At 35.8% G+C, this 18283-nt stretch overlaps 1 protein-coding gene across 1 annotated transcript; it reads left to right on the top strand.

The window, feature by feature from the left end:
* The first annotated feature begins 6268 nt into the window (after positions 1 to 6268).
* Positions 6269 to 16164, top strand: LOC110878710 (rhamnogalacturonate lyase B). The gene is made up of 14 exons (XM_035977599.1): positions 6269 to 6584; positions 9892 to 9964; positions 10834 to 10955; positions 11051 to 11107; positions 11177 to 11296; positions 11499 to 11618; positions 11722 to 11857; positions 12193 to 12363; positions 12748 to 12903; positions 12994 to 13179; positions 13267 to 13408; positions 13491 to 13650; positions 14915 to 15155; positions 15685 to 16164. Exons 1-14 carry the CDS (start codon positions 6481 to 6483, stop codon positions 15922 to 15924), a joined length of 2028 nt encoding a protein of 675 aa, XP_035833492.1. The 5' UTR covers positions 6269 to 6480; the 3' UTR covers positions 15925 to 16164.
* Positions 16165 to 18283: the final 2119 nt, after the last annotated feature.

Raw genomic sequence — 18283 nt, 5'->3', positions numbered from 1 at the left:
TTGCCTTGTTCGCAGAACCGCAAGACTTCTCCTTTTTATTTGATGCTCCTCATTCCCCCACGCATGACGCGACTGCGGATGCGGGGGTAAATAAAGAATTTTCTAGTCCTTTTGTCAAGGTGGTGTCTGAGCCCTCTGTGCAGGCAGAGGATACTGGGAAGAAGACTGCAGCTCAGATCTTTGACACAGTTGATTCCTCTGATAATATGATCTCTCCGCAAGATACCGATGATCTGAACTTAAAGTTTTATGATGCTGAAAAGCAAAAATCTGATGCGGAAAAGCACAAGACTCCTGCTGCCGAGAAGGCTTCCGGTTCTGCTTCTGGGGGTACGGGTTTTGAAGGGCCCCCCATTCAGCCTGAAGAGTCTGAATTGGAACACTACTTCCGCACCTATACGGAGGACCGGGCTGTGAACTATCATCGCCCCCTTGGAGTGTTATGCAAGTGGATGATATTTCAAGTGATCCTTCTACTTGTAAGGAGATTTTGGGTGGTCTGGGTACCCCGTTTGAAGTTAATCGAGCTCGCGCTTTGCCCCGTGAGCTCCGGATCAACCAACTCTCCTCCATGCTTGTGGGGAGTTCCATAATGGCAAATGCCATTATGGAAGACTATAAGCTGCTGGGGCGCAGGGAGGAGGAAACTGCTCGCTTGCGGGCTGAGGCTGAAGAGTTGGTAATGGCTGCTCATGAGGGTGCGGAGCAGCTTAAGAAGGAGAAGGCTGCTTTCGAGCAGTATAAGCAAACTGAGGAGTGGGCTGCAACTGCTGGCCTTAAACAGGTTCGTACTCTCGCCAAACTGCTTTCTGATGAGCGCAAGAGTTGGAAAGAATCACTTTCTAATGAGCGCAAGACTTGGAAAGAATCTTGGGCCAAACAGAATGAAACGCTGTTTCGTGTTCGTCAGGAGCTGACCAATGTCAAGGCAGTGAATGCTGCTTTGGTTAAGGAGAAGGCCGCGGCTGAGGCGGTTGCCGGTATGGCCAAGAAGGCGGAGGCCCGGGCTGCAAAGGCTCTTGAAGAGGCTAAGGAGGCGGGGGCCCGTGCTACCAAAGCCCTTGAAGAAGAGAATGCTGATCGCACCCACTTAAACCAGACTGTTGGGGGCCTCCAGGTATAAGTTTCCATTGTTGTTGAATTTGTAGATTTCTTTTCACAAGTATGTTTATCTTTAGATGCTTGTGTTCTTTGTTTTCAAAAGGCTGAAGTGCAGAATCGTTTGACCATGCTTGCGGAGGTCACTGCCCGCGCAACTGAAGCTGAAGCGCGGGCAAGGGAGGCTGCTGAGGCTAGAGATGGCCTTGTTTCTACATTCAATCAGCTCAAGGATGATCGCGATTGGATGCGTGATCACGATATTGGGCATGTAAGTATCCGATGCCTTTACTTTTGTTTAGGTTTGCCTGTGATAACCTTATTGCTTGTGCTTTTGCAGATTGTTAAGGCTATCCTGGACGCACCTGAGAACGCAGCCGGTGTAGATCTGATTAGGCTGCGTGCACGGGAGGCTGGTTTTAAAGCTGGCTACAACCGATGCATCACTCATATCAACGTTTTATCCAAAGGCGAATACACCGATGAAAGGTCTGGGTTCCATGGCGTGGATACCGAAGGCCGTCTTGTTGCCGCTCTTGCAGCATATAATGATATGTCCATTTCCGCCCTTGAGCAACTTGATAAATGCTTGGACGCGGAAGACTATGTGGACCGCTTACGGTTGTTGTACGTTGATGATGATGAAGAGGAGGAAGAGACCGGTGATGATGGCACGGGTGGTGCCGGTACCAGCGGTACAAAGAAGGACTAGGTTGGCGTGCGTGCCTTTTTGTTTCCTCAATGTAAATGTTAGGACATGATGTAAATCTCTTGTACACCTCGTAGGTGTAGAAATTTTTTGAATATAAAGTTTATCCTTTTGTTCAATTTATACAAGTGTTTTTACCACTTGCATGTTTGAACGTGTATATGCAGAACTCTACGCGTTGTAAACGCGGTTGAGTATACTCTATACCTTTGTCGTATGAGTATGAGTCATCTTTTTTTTCCTCTTCCTCCTAAAGATATCTGTCTTTGTGTATGTAAATTCCATTGATCTCTCGAGCAGCATATACCTCTGGTCAACCAACAGTTACAAACAATATACAAATTGGTAAACAAATGAAACGATTTCAAATAGATTCGCAGAAAAAATATTAAACTTCTAATTTTAACCTGTGGAACCGATGAAGCGATCATACCTGTTGAAATCAAATGAAAAGAGCCAATGATTCATGGATGGATGAATGGTGAGAAGAGAAAACACAGAGCTTAATCGAACCACTGAACAACACAATCATAAAAAAACTTTCAAAAGAAAATTTGTTAGTGTTGAAGAAACATATCAAAAATCTATAACTGGAGGCGAAGATCAATGGAGGACAACAGATTTGGGAGCAGCAACACTTGTAAAGGTTTGAAAAGGAATGTTTAACGATGAAACAGATTGGGATAAGCCAGATGGGTCAGATCACTCGTGATAGTATTCCAGATCTTCACTTCAGGCGGCAAAACCCAATTGTGATTGCTTATTTCACTACCATGTGTCCCCCATTTGTTTTGATTTATTAAATAGTATAGAGGTATAGATTAACAAACGAACATGAAAAAAAAAAAAACAAAACAGACAATGTGTGATACTTATCTAGTATTTTACCCCTTTTTTGCACGGTTTAACAATAACCCATGAATCACTTAAGAAGTGTGAGTTTCCCTATGCCAAAATTTCTTTCACAGTCTCTGGAAGTATAAACGTAGCAAAACCAAACATCCTTCTTTTGCTGGTATTGGATCTTCACATCTTGAAACGGTCTAAACATAAATGAAATCATCAAAAACAATATTTCATCATTGAAACAAAGTTCTAAACCAATTACAAATACGAACATTACATATTAGCGTCAATTACCTAATGTAACCGGAACATCTTCTTAGAATAAATATGATACCAACATTTTAAATACAAAACCAAAATTGAGTTAACCACTTCCCAAACCTCTGGTTGTAGCTCAAGTGTTCCAAACATGGCTAAACATCCCATTGAATATCTCCAAAGTTCCTGCAAGTAACATATTTTTAGTGTTAAATTATCACAAAACTGGTTATTAGATAATCTTAGAGTGTGACAATCAATCTTTCGTTTAAAACTAGGTTATATAAACCAAATATTAAAAAAAACTCTATTTTAAAGTACTAAAGGTTTTGGTGGTACTAACCTCCAATGACCAGGTTCATGTTGACTTCCACTAATGTCTGAAGTCACAAGTGTTGCCTTGAGATATCTTGCCACTTTGCATCTGTAAAAATTTAAAATTTGAAGTTGAATCATGACCGGAACATGAGCATCTAGAAGTCGTTAGAGTTCAGTCATTCCTCCATTAGACTTAATATGTTGTGGAAAACAAATAGCTCTGCTCTTACCATACCAAACAGAAAAAAATCATGGAAAGGTCCGGTAAAATGAAAATTCTATCACCTGATAAAGATGGCGCGTCATTCGTCAAATATCTCTGAGTTTTCTAGACAAAAAAGTACACATGGCTGAAAAATCGAAACAAAATTCTTTGAAAGACCAACGAAAAATAAAACCCACAAACTCAACATTATTTAAAATCAAGAAACCATAAAAGCTAATACATAAAGAATTAGCGGATCAGTTGACATCAACAACAACATAGAAATCATACAACAAAGTTAGGGTTTTCTAATAGCAAGTAAAAAATCACATACAGAGGTGGAATCCAAGTTACCGTTCAATGCAAAACTCTTGATAAAGAATTAGCAACTTCAATAAACACACAAATTACAACAATAAATGGGTTAAATCCGCATATCAAAAACAATTAGCGGATCCGTTGACATCAACAACATCATAGAAATCATACAACAAAATTAGGGTTTTCTAATAGCAACAAAAAAAATCAAATACAGAGGTGGAATCCAACTTACCGATGCTTGAATTTCGAAGTCTGATTATGAAGATAAAACAGAGCAGACTTCTTCGGTCGTCGTTTGAAACATCCGATTAAAAGCAATAATTTGTATATAGGCTGTAGAATTGGAAACGGTTCCATAATTTTTTAAAAAAACTTCCGACAATTGATTAAGTTTTCAACCTACCATATATAATCCAAAGACACATTGAATGAAGAAAGAGGCAGCCAAGAAAATTGAAGGAAAATAGAGAGAGAAGGAGAATGGCGCCTAAAAACACAATTCTCTGGCCAAAGAGAATAGCCACATCAAAGTCAAATAGTCAACACTATTTTGCTTTAGTATAAGAGATAGATACTTGAATATTTTGATTAACCACTACAATAATTTAATTTACCTTTCTTAGAACAGCTAACACATCTACTAATATGTAATCTCACTTCTATATTTACACATTTATCCATTACAGTTATAGAACCCTCAACATCTAGAGCAGGGACACATTTTTTACCTTAATATTATTGTTAGGCTAAAAGTTCTTTAGGAACACTTTGTAGCCTAGTGACATCTTAGGGGTGGGATAAGACTTAGGGATCATGAGGTTCTGAGTTCGATTCCTGTTAGGACATAGGTTTTACTAATTATGGATCATGTATCGTTAGATGTTGCATGGTTCACTTATCCTTAGCGGATGGTACATGGAGCCTGAGGATCAAAGATCCTTATTATTACTTGTGTTATCTAACAATTGTTCTCTATGTTTTCTAATGTTCGTATGCAGGTTATGGACGATGTGGATTGGGTCTTAGCTATAATATCGGTCAATATTCGTTTGAGATGCTGCACGTGATGAATTTCACTAACGTTCATGGAGCTTGGATGTGGTCTTCCTAGAAAATACGACTTAGTAGTTAGCTTATTTCAAAAGGGGTTGATCAAGTTGTTTCTAGGGACAATTCTCACTTTCGCATACATACACACTACAATCAAAAGTTTACGAACACTTTAGCAAACAATCACTGAACCACACTTGATCAACATCCGAAGTTTTAACTTTTATTGTTCAATATAGTTGATAGTGATAGTTTTCACTATCCGAGGTTTTTATGCCGACAATCTACTAGTGATCAAAGGCTTTTCCTCGTACAAATCGTTGTGTTCATCATTTCATTCATCAAGCATTCGTAGTTTTCATTGTTCATCACCTAAGCACTCTACCTCACTTTAGAAATTTGGTTACATTATCCTTAATCAAAATTTTGACCAAAACAATTCCTACAAAGGGTTTTCCCCAGATTTATTGGGTTTCCTCCTGAATTGGTGTATATGTATTATTGTCTAGTGGAGATAGATATAATCGAATGGTTTCGCTGGTGACACGATAACACTTCAATGATCCGTAAGTAATCCAAATTTGCCGTTAAAAAAAAGAATGCAAAATATAATTCTCTTTATTTACTATTTTTTCCACTTATGAAAATATAAATGACTAAAAAACTACTTTTTCCTTAAGAAAATATACATGATTAAAAATTAAAAAATAATACAATACCAAAATATTTTCATTAAAAATATTCATTTTTGTACTCATCTATTGATAGACATTATTAAATTTCATTAAGACAATTATAAAAGTATTATTAATCACTTAACAAATAGTATTATTTCAAAAAAAAAAAAAAAAATCAAGATCTATATAGTTCCTCAAATCCGACACCTTAAATGCTAAAGATTTTATTAAATTTTAATAAAAACACCTTAAATGCTAGAGATTTTATTAAATTTTCATAAAAAAATCATTGTTAATATTAAAAAGAAAGTAAATATATTATTGAAAAAATGGGCAAAATAGACACCTAAACTGTAGAAATTATTCGAGTGCGTATATTGAAAAAATGGGCAAAATAGACACCTAAACTGTAGAAATTATTCGAGTGCGTATATTGAAAAAATGGGCAAAATAGACACCTAAATTGTAGAAATTATTCGAGTGCGTATATCCCTAATCAAATGACAAGTCAATCCCTGCAAAAGCGGTATTACCAAATAACTTTTGACAATTCTAGTCAATGAAGCAAGTCTTGAAAATTGAATATTTTTTAAACGCAGTTTACCTAATAAATTAAAACCTACCTAAACACATTAATATTCGTAGCACTATAAATACACATATTCAAAACCATACGAGAGAATAAAGTGTCATGTCATTATAATCATACCAAGTTTATTTGTAACGCTTGGTATTATTATCCCCTCCTGTCCTATCTCTCCTACCCCCCTCCCCCCCACCCACCCCACCCACCCCAAAAAACACCCTTTTGGCCTCTCTCGCTAGATTTGCCGAGAGGTGTTGGGTTGTTTGACTTGTGTTAAAGAAGCAGTTGAGACTTGAGAACGGCATTAAGGTTTTGTTAGAGGCTAAATAGTCAAGGCTACTTTTTTGTCATTGGCTATATAAAGCATGCAATTTATTACAGTGTAAATTTGGAGGATTTGCAGGTACCAGAAATGGGAAAGATGAAGGATATGATATTTGTGACAAAGATATTGGTTGTTATTCTTCTCCACTTCGTCATCTCTACTGGTGCTTCCACAAGCTCAATCAATACAAAGTTAGTTTCATTCTTGATCTCTCTCTCTCTCTTAGTATGTATATATTCACTGTGTATAAGTGCATTATGAGTTCTTGTACTTCTAAACATATGCATTGTCTTTTATGTATATGTGTTTTTTTTTCCGCGAACACGCACCTCGAGTCTACTCCTAAAATTCACCTAATATCCATTTAGCGAGACTTAAACCCGTACCACTTTGATACAGATAAACAACGGATGCCACTAGTCCAAGAGGCTGACGTATCTATTTATTTATTTTCATATCACTATCCAAAATCAAGAGCATGCATGAATTTATACTTCGTTATTTCAAGATAAGGGGGGGGGGGGGGTGGATTTTGGTCGGAATTACAAGCAATCGGAATTGATACCGGGAAATGAATGTGGAGTTATTAGGGTTGATCGGAAGCTAAGATTTTGGTTGTCACGAATTGCATGCAATAACATTAATTAAGGTTTTTATTTAGTTTCTTTCTTTAACCGTATTCCAATTAATAATTATCTTTTACATATTTTTTCCTAAATTATTGATTTTGTATTTTAGTTGTATCCTTTTTGTAGAGTTTTATTTTTGTTAAAGAGGAATCTTTTTAACAGGGTAATATAAAATATTGAGCACTCACAATACAAAGATTGGTTAAAAAGTTAAGAAAATGGTTTCTTTTTTGTAATCGGTCTTTATAATCTAACCAATACTTCAATAAAAAATTTCATTATTTTTTAGTGTAATGTTTTTGTTTTGCTTATTTTTTTTTCTTTTTTGAGATGCTGTGACTATGTGCACAAAAATTAATTACTTTGGTGAGTTCTGAAATTAGAAAACTCAATACGTGGTTTGGGAGTTTTCTTGCTTTGTACTCATGCTCTTAGATGTCTTTTGACTTTCTTTCTCTTTTGGGTGAATTTGTTGACCTATTACTTTGACTTTATGACGTGTGCTACAAGCCATTAATTGGAATATTTACCAATATGAAACTTCGAATTCTTCGTTGATCAGAAATCAGAATAGAAGGTGTTTGGTTTATTGATATGATTTATAATTTTATAATTAATAATTAAGAAAGAACCCTTTGCCCGTTTAGATCGGGAGTGCTGTTGTTTGTTTGGCTTTTTGCCCGGTTTTGATCTGAGGTTGTGTTAATGAAGTTTATTTAAAAAAAAATAATTAAGAAAGAAATCCTTACAATTTCAACAATCCTCTTAGAGTATGCGTAGTGTGGCCTCATATGGCGCCACTTTCTCTCATAACGCCTCCATAACGCCCCGAACACCACTACGGGTGGCGTTATGAGGCAAAAAAAATTGGGCAGCGCGATATCCATAGCGGCGTTGTGGAGGGAGGGTTTGAAACTTGGACCAATCAAAAAAAGGGTATTGTTTTTATAATTAATTAATAATATTGAAAATTATTAAATAGGTAATGATGGATAGGGGCTTTATGACTACGGGCTCTAGTGATATAACGCCCCATAAAGCCCCCGTGTGACGTGACACGACACGTGTCGCATAACGTCCCACAAAAGGCTTTATGACTACACATGACCCTAAGGTGTATGGGATCTCTAACCCATTAATGTTCAAATATATTATGAAACTCATATTTATAGTTTCTTATTATAAACGACAATTTTTTTTATCACCCATCATAAAACAACGTAAAAAGTGATTTCTAAGATTAGTAATTTATCAATAATGTTACCTTTTTATCAAACAATGTATTATGTGTTAAAAAATTAACATATTATATTTTACGTGACAATAAAATAATATATTACACAAATTTAACGAATATTTACTGTGAGCATGTGTTTGTGTTTTCACATGCCTCAATACAATCTTGTGATTTTTCTTTTGTCCATATGATATGATCATTTAGTCTTCCGGAAGTTTACCTGGACCACCTTTTCTGACATTGTATATCACTCCGTTTTTTTTCTCAATAAAAAACACTGATAAATTTTATAAATGGGTAAATATTAGGTAAAAATTATAAAATTCAAAATTGTATACAAGGCATAAGAATCTCCGCCTGGTTTCCTTTAATTTTTATAATTTTTTTTTGGAAGATAATTTTTAATTTTATAATTCGTTATGGTTTTTAGATGTAACATTAATGTAACTTTTTTCGTTACTTTATTTCTTTGACTTGTCTTATTGAAACTAACAGCCTTCTCATTCCAAAAGAAAAGGTGTTAATATACATTAAATGTGTATTTTGTACGTATATTTGTTAAATTTTAGTTTTTTTAAACGGCAAAATTTGGATCACTGACGGACTACTAGAATATAATCGTGCCACTAGCGAAACCACTCGATAATATCCATCTCCACTAGACATAATGTCTATACACCAATTCAGGAGAAAATCCAATAAATATGGGCTTGCTAAATTTTAGTTAATTGTATATTTACTATCTTAATTTTATTTGTACCGGATTTATATACCATAACATTTTATGTTATTTATTTATTTTAACTTTTTGTCAAAAATATTATTTGGAGTTCTCATCAATGTTTTAAAATTCGGTTTTTATACCGTACTAGATTTAGCTCAAAAAACGGTTTAACCAGGTGTATCGAACGGTTCAACCGAGTGTACTGGACGGTTTAACCGGTTCTACCAGACGGTTCAACCGGCCGGTTTGATTAGAGCTGGCAATTGGGTACCTGTTAAGACACGATTAGACCTGTTTGACTGAAAAATACACCCGTTGACTTTTTTAATTTTTAAAATAATTAAAATTACAATGTTAGGATATATCATTTATTCATCTTTGTACATAAAACATAAAACTGTTTTATAAACATGAGGTAGAAAGTAGTTAAACGAGTCGTAATCATGTTTGAAACTTATGTTGTGCGCGCCGTCAGAAACTTGTTAAACCTGTTAAGACACGATTTGTCAGCCTTAGGTTTGATCCAGTTTTTAAAACATTGGTTGTCATCGAAATGAGGCCAAAGTTGGTGCTTCGTTTCACATGCAAAAAACACTCGACTCTCTTTCTAAAAAATAGACAAGATTTTAACCTGTGGTCTGTTGTCGAAAAAGTCGAAAACACATATACATTTTAATAAAGCCCCGTGATATTTCCACTAACATTGTCTGTGATAACACCAAAAGTATTTCTATAAATGAATTTTGTGCGCCAAAATATATATTTTTCCGCTACTGATTTAACTTTTTTTAGGCTCAATGTTTGCTTTTGATAAAATGGTTTTATGGGGACAATATAAAAGTAATATTTAAATTAAAGAATATACATGTATAATCGACAATCCAGTTAATCTGTTGGTCTAATTGCAGAAGGCCGTTAAAGAACCACTCGAGTGTTTCGGTTTTATACCCTCCAGTGCAATTGCATAAGTACGATGATCATGTAAGTTCGGACGACTTTCTTCCCATTTTATATTTTTTAATCAATATATAGAAAACTTTTGAATACACACAAACACACACACATATTACATCTAGCACAAAAACTAGATACCTAAATTATTATTTTTGTCAATAGTTTATTTTTTTTTAACTTTTTCATCTACATAACAAACCATTAAACTACATTGTTATTGTGATCTTTTGTTTAATGTTTACATGTATGTAGGTTATCTGTAACTAATGTAACGTAAAAACGACTGACACAAACTTTGGAGGCTTAAAGCGAATAATAACATCAGGGCCTTTCTTGACAAAAAAAAGTTATATTTTGCTTTCTATAATATTATGTATCAAACATAATATTCTTTTTTGTCTTTTTAAAATTTGAGAGTCCCACCTAGGGGTGTGAATTTCTAATACGACTCGAAAACCCGACACGAACCTAATACGAAATTCGCGGGTTTAGGTTTAGTCTAAACGGGTTCGGGTCAGTTTCAGGTTGAACCCGCGAACCCGTTTAGGTTAACGGGTCGGGTTCGGGTCAACCTGATCGGGTTGGGGGGTTGACTCGTATAACACATTTATACTATATTATAATTTTCTATAATATATTTTATGTCATAAATTAAATGCGGTTTTTTTTAAATCTAATTCAAACCTCGCTATGACCCGACCCAAACGAGTACCGACCCGGAAATTTTAACGTTCGAAAAAATGAACCTCATTGGAAAAAATCCTAAGTCCGCCACTGCATGCATGTATGGATTCTATAAATAAATGTAAACTTAACAAACAAATACTATACGTATGAAAAATAAATATAATTGCTAAACCAATTTAAGTATACATATTTTTTTTGTGTGTTTTCAGGTAGTCGTAGACAACGGCATCTTTAGCATCACAATCGCAAGTCCAGAAGGCATAGTCACCCGCATCAACTATAATGGAATCGACAATATACTAAACGATCGTAACGAAAACTCAGATCGCGGGTATTTCTCTATTTTTTTTGTGATTACACCAAAAGAAATCTATTTATTTTTCGTTAAATTTACAATTTTTTGTTGAATTTATTGTGGATGATCAGATATTGGGATGTAAATTGGAGTGATCCATCGGATCTGAAGGATGGTCATTTGGATAAGTAAGGCATAAAGATTGTTGCCATTGGTGTCATGTAGTTTGTGTTTTTAATTATACGTCTATTTTGCAGGCTTACGGGCAAACACTTAGATGTTATAGTTAACAACGAAAACCAAGTTGAACTGTCATTCAAAAGACCTTGGACATTTGCCCAAGAAAAGAATCAAGTTTCCTTAAATATCGACAAAAGGTGTGTGACATGCTTAATTTAGATGCTCCTATATTATAATAATCATTGTCTTTCTTGATCATTTATGAGTAGTTTAAGCAGCTTCTATTTTTTTTAACGTTCATCAAACAAACCTTATATTACCGCGAAATATCGATAAATAAGACTTAACATTTGATTATCTTTATTCTAATTGATGAAACTCAATCAATGATGTTTTAAGGTTTGTTGTCTTGCGGGGGTTGAGTGGTTTCTACTCGTATGGGATTTTCGAACGTTTAAGAGGGTGGCCTGATGTTGATATCTACCAAGGCCGGATCGTATTCAAGCTACAGGAAAAATTGTAAGAACAAGCAGATGTCTATTGGTTCTTTTTAAAATCGTTCATAATATAAAAGTTCACCATAGTTTGATATTTCTTAATTATCTGTATTCTGAGTGAAAAGGTTTCGATACATGGCGGTTTCGGATGAAAGACAACGGCTCATGCCAACGTTTGAAGATCGCGAAAAGGGTAAACCCCTCGATTTTCCAGAAGCTGTTCTTTTGACTCATCCTTCAAATTCTCGTCTTCAGGGCGAGGTATCCTTCTTATTTGATCCTAACACATATACGCGTGCACGCTCACAAACACACACATATAGGGTGGGTTCTAGATTGAACACTAGTGTATTTGTGAACTGAGTGAACAAATCCTGGCCATTGTTTACACTTGTGTATACACAGTGTATTGATAATCAAGGGCTAGGATTAGTTCACTAGTGTTCACTATCAATATCAACGGTTGGTCACAAATGAAGCTAACCCCATATATATATATATATATATGTGTGTGTGTGTGTGTGTATGTATATACATTCTTTCAGTATTTTTAGAGTTTTAACATCTTCATTGAACTTTTACAATTGCAAACACAGGTAGATGACAAGTACCAATACTCGACTGAAAACAAAGATAATCGGGTTCATGGTTGGATATGCTCAGATCCGCCAGTCGGATTTTGGATGATCACTCCTAGTAATGAGTTTCGTAATGGTGGCCCGGTCAAGCAAGACCTAACCTCTCATGCTGGTCCTGTTGCTCTCTCCGTAAGTGCACACTCAGTTTCTTTGTGTTTAAAATAAAGATGTGAAGATTAAAAAGTTGGTTATAATGTAGCTAGACTAGTAAAATTAGTCACAAGATCTTTGTAGGATACATTAATGACCACAGAGTTATAATTGTTTTTTTCAAATATTTACATTGTTGTTGTAATAATCATATATTTGAATTATTAATACAAATTTCATGTATCATATACAAACATTAATAAACGAAGAAAGCCGTTGGTTTGGTTCAAACATAGGTGGATTCAAGATAATTTTAGTTAGAATATGTAGTCGATCATAATTTGGGTCAAGTAATATGTTAGCAATCTTTTTTATTTAAACCTACTGTACGAGTTTTTAATACATGGTTACACCCTATTTCAGATGTTTTTTAGTACCCATTATGCGGGGCCTGATTTAGGAATGAAATTTCGAGATGGTGAACCATGGAAAAAGGTTTTCGGACCCGTGTTTATATATCTGAACTCGGTTACAACAGAAGAAAGTCCCCTTTCCCTTTGGGATGATGCCAAAGAAGAGGTAAAAGTCTATGATATCTATTGCAAATTGTTAAAGGGAATTATGCAATTAAGTGACTGTTTACATCAATGATATGTGGTCTATAAATAGATGCTCGTGCAAACCAATAGTTGGCCGTACCATTTCCCCAACTCCTCAGATTACCCTCGTGCCTATCAACGCGGTCTAGTAACGGGCCAGCTGGTGGTTCGAGACGTGGGGTTGGCATTTGCCAACTCTGCGTTTGTTGGCTTGGCTCCTCCTGGTGCACTTGGATCATGGCAAGAAGAAAGTAAGGTACATTTCTCATTTCTCAACATTATAATCATTTTGGTATACAATCAAGGGTTGTTCATATAATGGGATCCGGTTTGTCGCTATTAGGGTTATCAGTTTTGGACACAAACCGACGAAAAAGGTTACTTCGAGATCAAGAATGTCCGGCCTGGTTACTATCATTTGTATGCTTGGGTTCCCGGGTACATTGGCGAGTACATGTACCAATCCATTATTTATGTCCTAAAAGGTTCTTAAATCTTAATCTCTTAATATTTATCTCTTTTTATCATATTTATTAATGGAAATTTTATCATGATTATGGTTAACAGGAAGCAAGATCAGAATGGGCCTGCTTGTACACAAACCACCAAGAAATGGCCCTACAGTTTGGGAGATTGGTGTCCCAGATCGCACCGCTGCCGAGTTCTACGTGCCTCCACCGAACCCAACCCTCATGAACCAGTTATACGCCAGCCAAAGAACCGATTCGTAAGCATTCCATCACTCTCTTTCATTTCATTTTTGTTGTACAAAATAAGGGCCGTAAATAAGGGTGTTAATTGATTCGGTTTATGGTTTATTTGGTTCGGTTTTCAAAATTTTGTACCCCAAACTAAAAGCCAAACCAAACTAAATTAGGAATATACAAACCAAACCAAATTCAACCGAATTCAATCCGGTTTGGTTTCGGTCAAAAACCAAACAAACCAATTTCAACCAAATTTAATCGAATTGCACCTAAGTACTTTTTTTCTTAATTTATATTCATGTTTATGTTCCAACTTTCGAACATCAAGTCAGCAACTAATTTAAATTGAACGATATATTCATGTTTGTGTTCCAACTTCCTAATTTAAACCGTCAGTCGCGAGCAACCAGAGGGTTAGTAGAACATCTTTTAACCTTAATACGTGAAAATTTAGAAACCCTAGTTTATTTTGAAGTTCAAACCTAGGTTAGATAAGAAATGAGAGAGATTTAATTTGAGTTAGGCTTTAAATTTATCATTTCGGCTTATAAAATTTATATGATTTATTAAATATTATTATTTTTATTGAATAATTAATTAAATTAATGGTTTATTCGGTTATCCACATAAATTGAATAAACCAAATAAAAAACAAATATGGAACCAAAACCATACCAAAAACCAAATTCACAATTCGGTTTCGGTTAAAAACCAAACCAAACACCAGATTCGTTTTAGGGTTACGGTTTGGTTTTTGGCTTTTATTTGGTTTCGGTTTTTTTCTAAACACCCCTAGCCGTAAACCACATGAGCCACTAGTGACTGACTTAAGATCGGCTGCATTGAGCCGATCTTAAACGAGCAGGATCCCAAAATCATCATAAATAAACGAGCCTAAACTCGAGCTTTATTACTTTTTATATTACTGTTATTTAATGTATTAAATCATGGTAGTGCTTATTATTATCTAAAAGATTCGGATAAAAATACCTAAACAGTATATGGTGCATTATATTAAAACTTACAATCATAATTAATACAGATAAAAATATATAAAATTAAGTAAGTAATAATAAAAAATAATTTGTAAAATAAATATAATTAATATATTAAATAATAAACAAGCTGAAAGCGAGCTTGAAAAACTATTTATGAGTGGAGCTCAAGCTCTATAAACAGAGCTAGATATGTGCTGAGCTAGCTCGAACTTGGGCTCAGGTCGCCTCATTTGTACCTTTCAACGGGAACCTCCATGTGATCGCATTTGAAATTGTATTACTGCAGGTTTAGGCAATATGGTTTGTGGGATAGGTACACTGATCTGTATCCAGATAAAGATTTGGTCTACACCGTTGGCGTTAACAATTATCAAACGGATTGGTTTTTTGCTCATGTCAACCGGCATGTAGGAAATAAGACCTATGTTTCGACTACCTGGACTGTTTTATTTGATCTTGAAGATGTAATTACCGGAAATTATACAATACAACTGGCATTGGCATCAGCAACAAATGCAGAAGTGCAAGTACGTAATTATACTATGACAAATAAATCATTATTTCATGTAAATTTTTTTGGGGGCATAATTACTTTTATATATATTTTTTTGAATGGCAAACGGAACTTTTATAGAGGAAAACTAACCCTCAACCCATTAAAACTAAAGATGCGTTTGTCTAACCGGTTTAGTTAAAAAGGTCAAACTACCAACTCGTTTAAAGGCAAGTGGCGATACAAGTTTTTTTTTTTTACCCATATAACCCATTATCACGTTTGCAACTTGATTGAGTCTTTTAGATACATGGTAAAGTGTTCCGAGTAAATATTCTATGTGTGTCTTGATTAAGATTGACATCTTTAACGCAAACATTCGTATTCGCATTTTTAAATCAACAGTTCAATCAATCAATTTAGTGTGAACCTTTGTCCTCCTTTATATTGTTATTTTTAACTTCCAAACACTAAAATATATATGTAGATTTTTTGTGTATTTTTACTTATTTTGTCACTCAAATGATCACCATTACTGATCTTAAGCGGTTCTTACTTCTCAGATAAGAATCAATGGCGTAGGAGATGCGTCGCTTGTCTTTACAACAAAGTTAATCGGGAAGGATAACGCAATTGCACGACATGGGATTCATGGACTGTACTGGTTGTATAGCATCACTGTTGTGCATTCGCATCTACGAGCCGGAAAGAATGCATTGTATTTAAAACAAACTAGAGGTTCATATCCTTTTAGCGGAGTCATGTATGACTATATCCGATTAGAAAGACCCTCTCGTTATTAAATTCGTTATATCTATTTTTTATATAAATAGTTGGAGAATAGATTTGATAGTTGCTTTCGGATTAGAACAGAAAGTTGTGGTTCCGTTGTATACAAAAACGACATCAAAACAGTATAGTACATAGCTTTATGTAGATAGTTAACTTATGTAAATTGATACATTTTTAAATCTAACATAGATTTAAAGACGTTGATATTGAAATTCATTTCATTAATTTTGATATGTTTGTTTCTTTATCCTTATTATTTGAGTTATATAATTGCTACTTAAGTATTTTGTATGGTAATATTGTGATCTTTGTGAATTTGTAATTAGTATGGAGTAGTTTAATGTCTGATTAAACAATTGCTTCTTTGTAAAATCCGACTTTATTTATTTATTTATTTTTTTCTATATAACCTTAGAAGTTACTCTTAATCTAGACTTGACCCGACCCAACTTGGTGTAAAACACCATAAAAACAACAACCGTACCCAGTATAATACCATCTATAGCCAAGCTATAGGTAGGGTCTGGGAAGGGTGGGATGTAGGCAAGCCTTACCTCTATCCCAGGGGATAGAGAGGCCGCTTCCAGTGAGAACCCCAGCTCCTAAACCAAATCCAGATATAAGAGTCAAATAAACATACAAAAAGTACAACAACAACAACCATACCCAGTGAATCCCACAAATAGCAAAGCTACTTATAGGGTCTGGGGAGGGTGGGATGTAGACAGACCTTGTCTCTATCCCTAGGAATAGAGAGTCTACTTCTTGGGAGACCCTCGACTCCAAAACGAATAGCATACCAACATACCAAGTCAAAGAATATAGAAAAAAAAGAAGTTACCAATACCAAGAAAGTGATCAGAGTGACACAATATAATGTAAATCATGTATAATAGCATACAACATCAATTGGGCATAAACATAATTAGGCAGTCACTGGTAAAGTCACTTAAAGAATAATAAAAAACTACGTCCGTAAAATACCTCTAAGACCTTACTGTAATATCCTCTAGAAGTCCTTAACCCTGATCCTACGCCCCCACGAAGTCCTATCTTGGACCATGTCCTCAGAAAGATGTAACTCTAGTAAATCATGCCTAATCTGCTCATCACATGTCAGTTTGGGTCTGCCTCTTCCTCTCCTCCCCTCCACAGTAAGAGTTTCCACTACTCTAACTGGTACTGTCGTCTGTCTCCGCTTCACATGCCCAAACCATCTCAATCTCCCCTCCCTAATCTTATCTGATATACTAGCCACTCCAATCTTTCCCTAAAAACCTCATTTCTTATCCGATCTAACCTCGTGTGTCCACACATCCACCTCAGCATCCTCATCTCTACTACCTCCATCTTGCGCGCTTGTGTCTTCTTGATAGCCCAACAGTCTGTTCCATATAGCATAGCGGGCCAAACTGCTACCCTGAAAAATTTACCCTTTAGTTTAGTTGGGAACCTCCTATCGCACAAAACCCCACTGGCTGCCCTCCATCTACACCAGCCAGCCTGAATGCGATGGGTAACATCACTATCTATGCCACCATCTCTTTATACAAACGACCCCAAATACTTAAATTTAGTTGCCTGCGGGACCAATTGATCCTCAATGGTGATTTGGGTATCCTCATCATCGGCTACACCACTAAAATTACAGTGTAGATACTCAGTATTAGATCGACTAATCCTTAGGCCCTTGCCCTCTAGAGCTACTCGCCACTCCTCTACCCTCGCGTTCAGGCACTGTTTAGTCTCTGCATTCAACACAATATCGTCTGCAAAAAGCATGCACCACGTCACTGTCTCCTGAATCAACTTGGACAACTCATCCAAGACAACCGCAAAAAGAAAAAGGCTCAACACAGACCCTTGGTGAAGTCCTACCTCCACAGGAAAGAAGTTTGTATCCCCTATAGGCGCGCAGACACTAGTCTTCGTCCTATCATATGTGTCCTTAATTATGTCTATATACTTCCCAGGTAGCCCTCGACCCCCCAAACTATCCCAAATCAGTTGTCGTGGGACAGTGTCATATGCTTTTTCAAGGTCGATAAACACCATATGTAAATCTTGCTTCTTCGCTCTATATTTTTCCATCAATCTCCTTAGAACATGTATCGCTTCTGCAGTTGACCTCCCTTTCATGAATCCAAATTGGTTTACTGAAACCTGAGTTTCACTTCTAATTCTAGTTTCAATTACCCTCTCCTAGAGCTTCATATAAAATGGAACTTAATCCCTACTTTGAAATACATAGAGTGGGCAAATTGGAAGATGAACCTCGAACACTGTTGTTAGCAGCTCTAGGGATGGAAGTTTCAAACAAAACAAGTCCTATTTAGACCATGCGTACTGGGTGTGTTTGCCCAGTTTTTT

The sequence above is a fragment of the Helianthus annuus genome, chromosome 9, assembly GCF_002127325.2.
Source record: "Helianthus annuus cultivar XRQ/B chromosome 9, HanXRQr2.0-SUNRISE, whole genome shotgun sequence".
NCBI lineage: Eukaryota > Viridiplantae > Streptophyta > Magnoliopsida > Asterales > Asteraceae > Helianthus > Helianthus annuus.
This window is presented reverse-complemented; position numbering and strand designations above follow the sequence as displayed.

Coding starts and splice junctions, on each gene's coding strand:
- LOC110878710 (XM_035977599.1), top strand. CDS start 6,481: ATGGGAAAGATGAAGGATATGATATTTGTGACAAAGATATTGGTTGTT. Junction 11,858..12,192: donor ATTCTCGTCTTCAGGGCGAG/GTATCCTTCTTA, acceptor TTGCAAACACAG/GTAGATGACAAGTACCAATA. Junction 15,156..15,684: donor CAACAAATGCAGAAGTGCAA/GTACGTAATTAT, acceptor CTTACTTCTCAG/ATAAGAATCAATGGCGTAGG.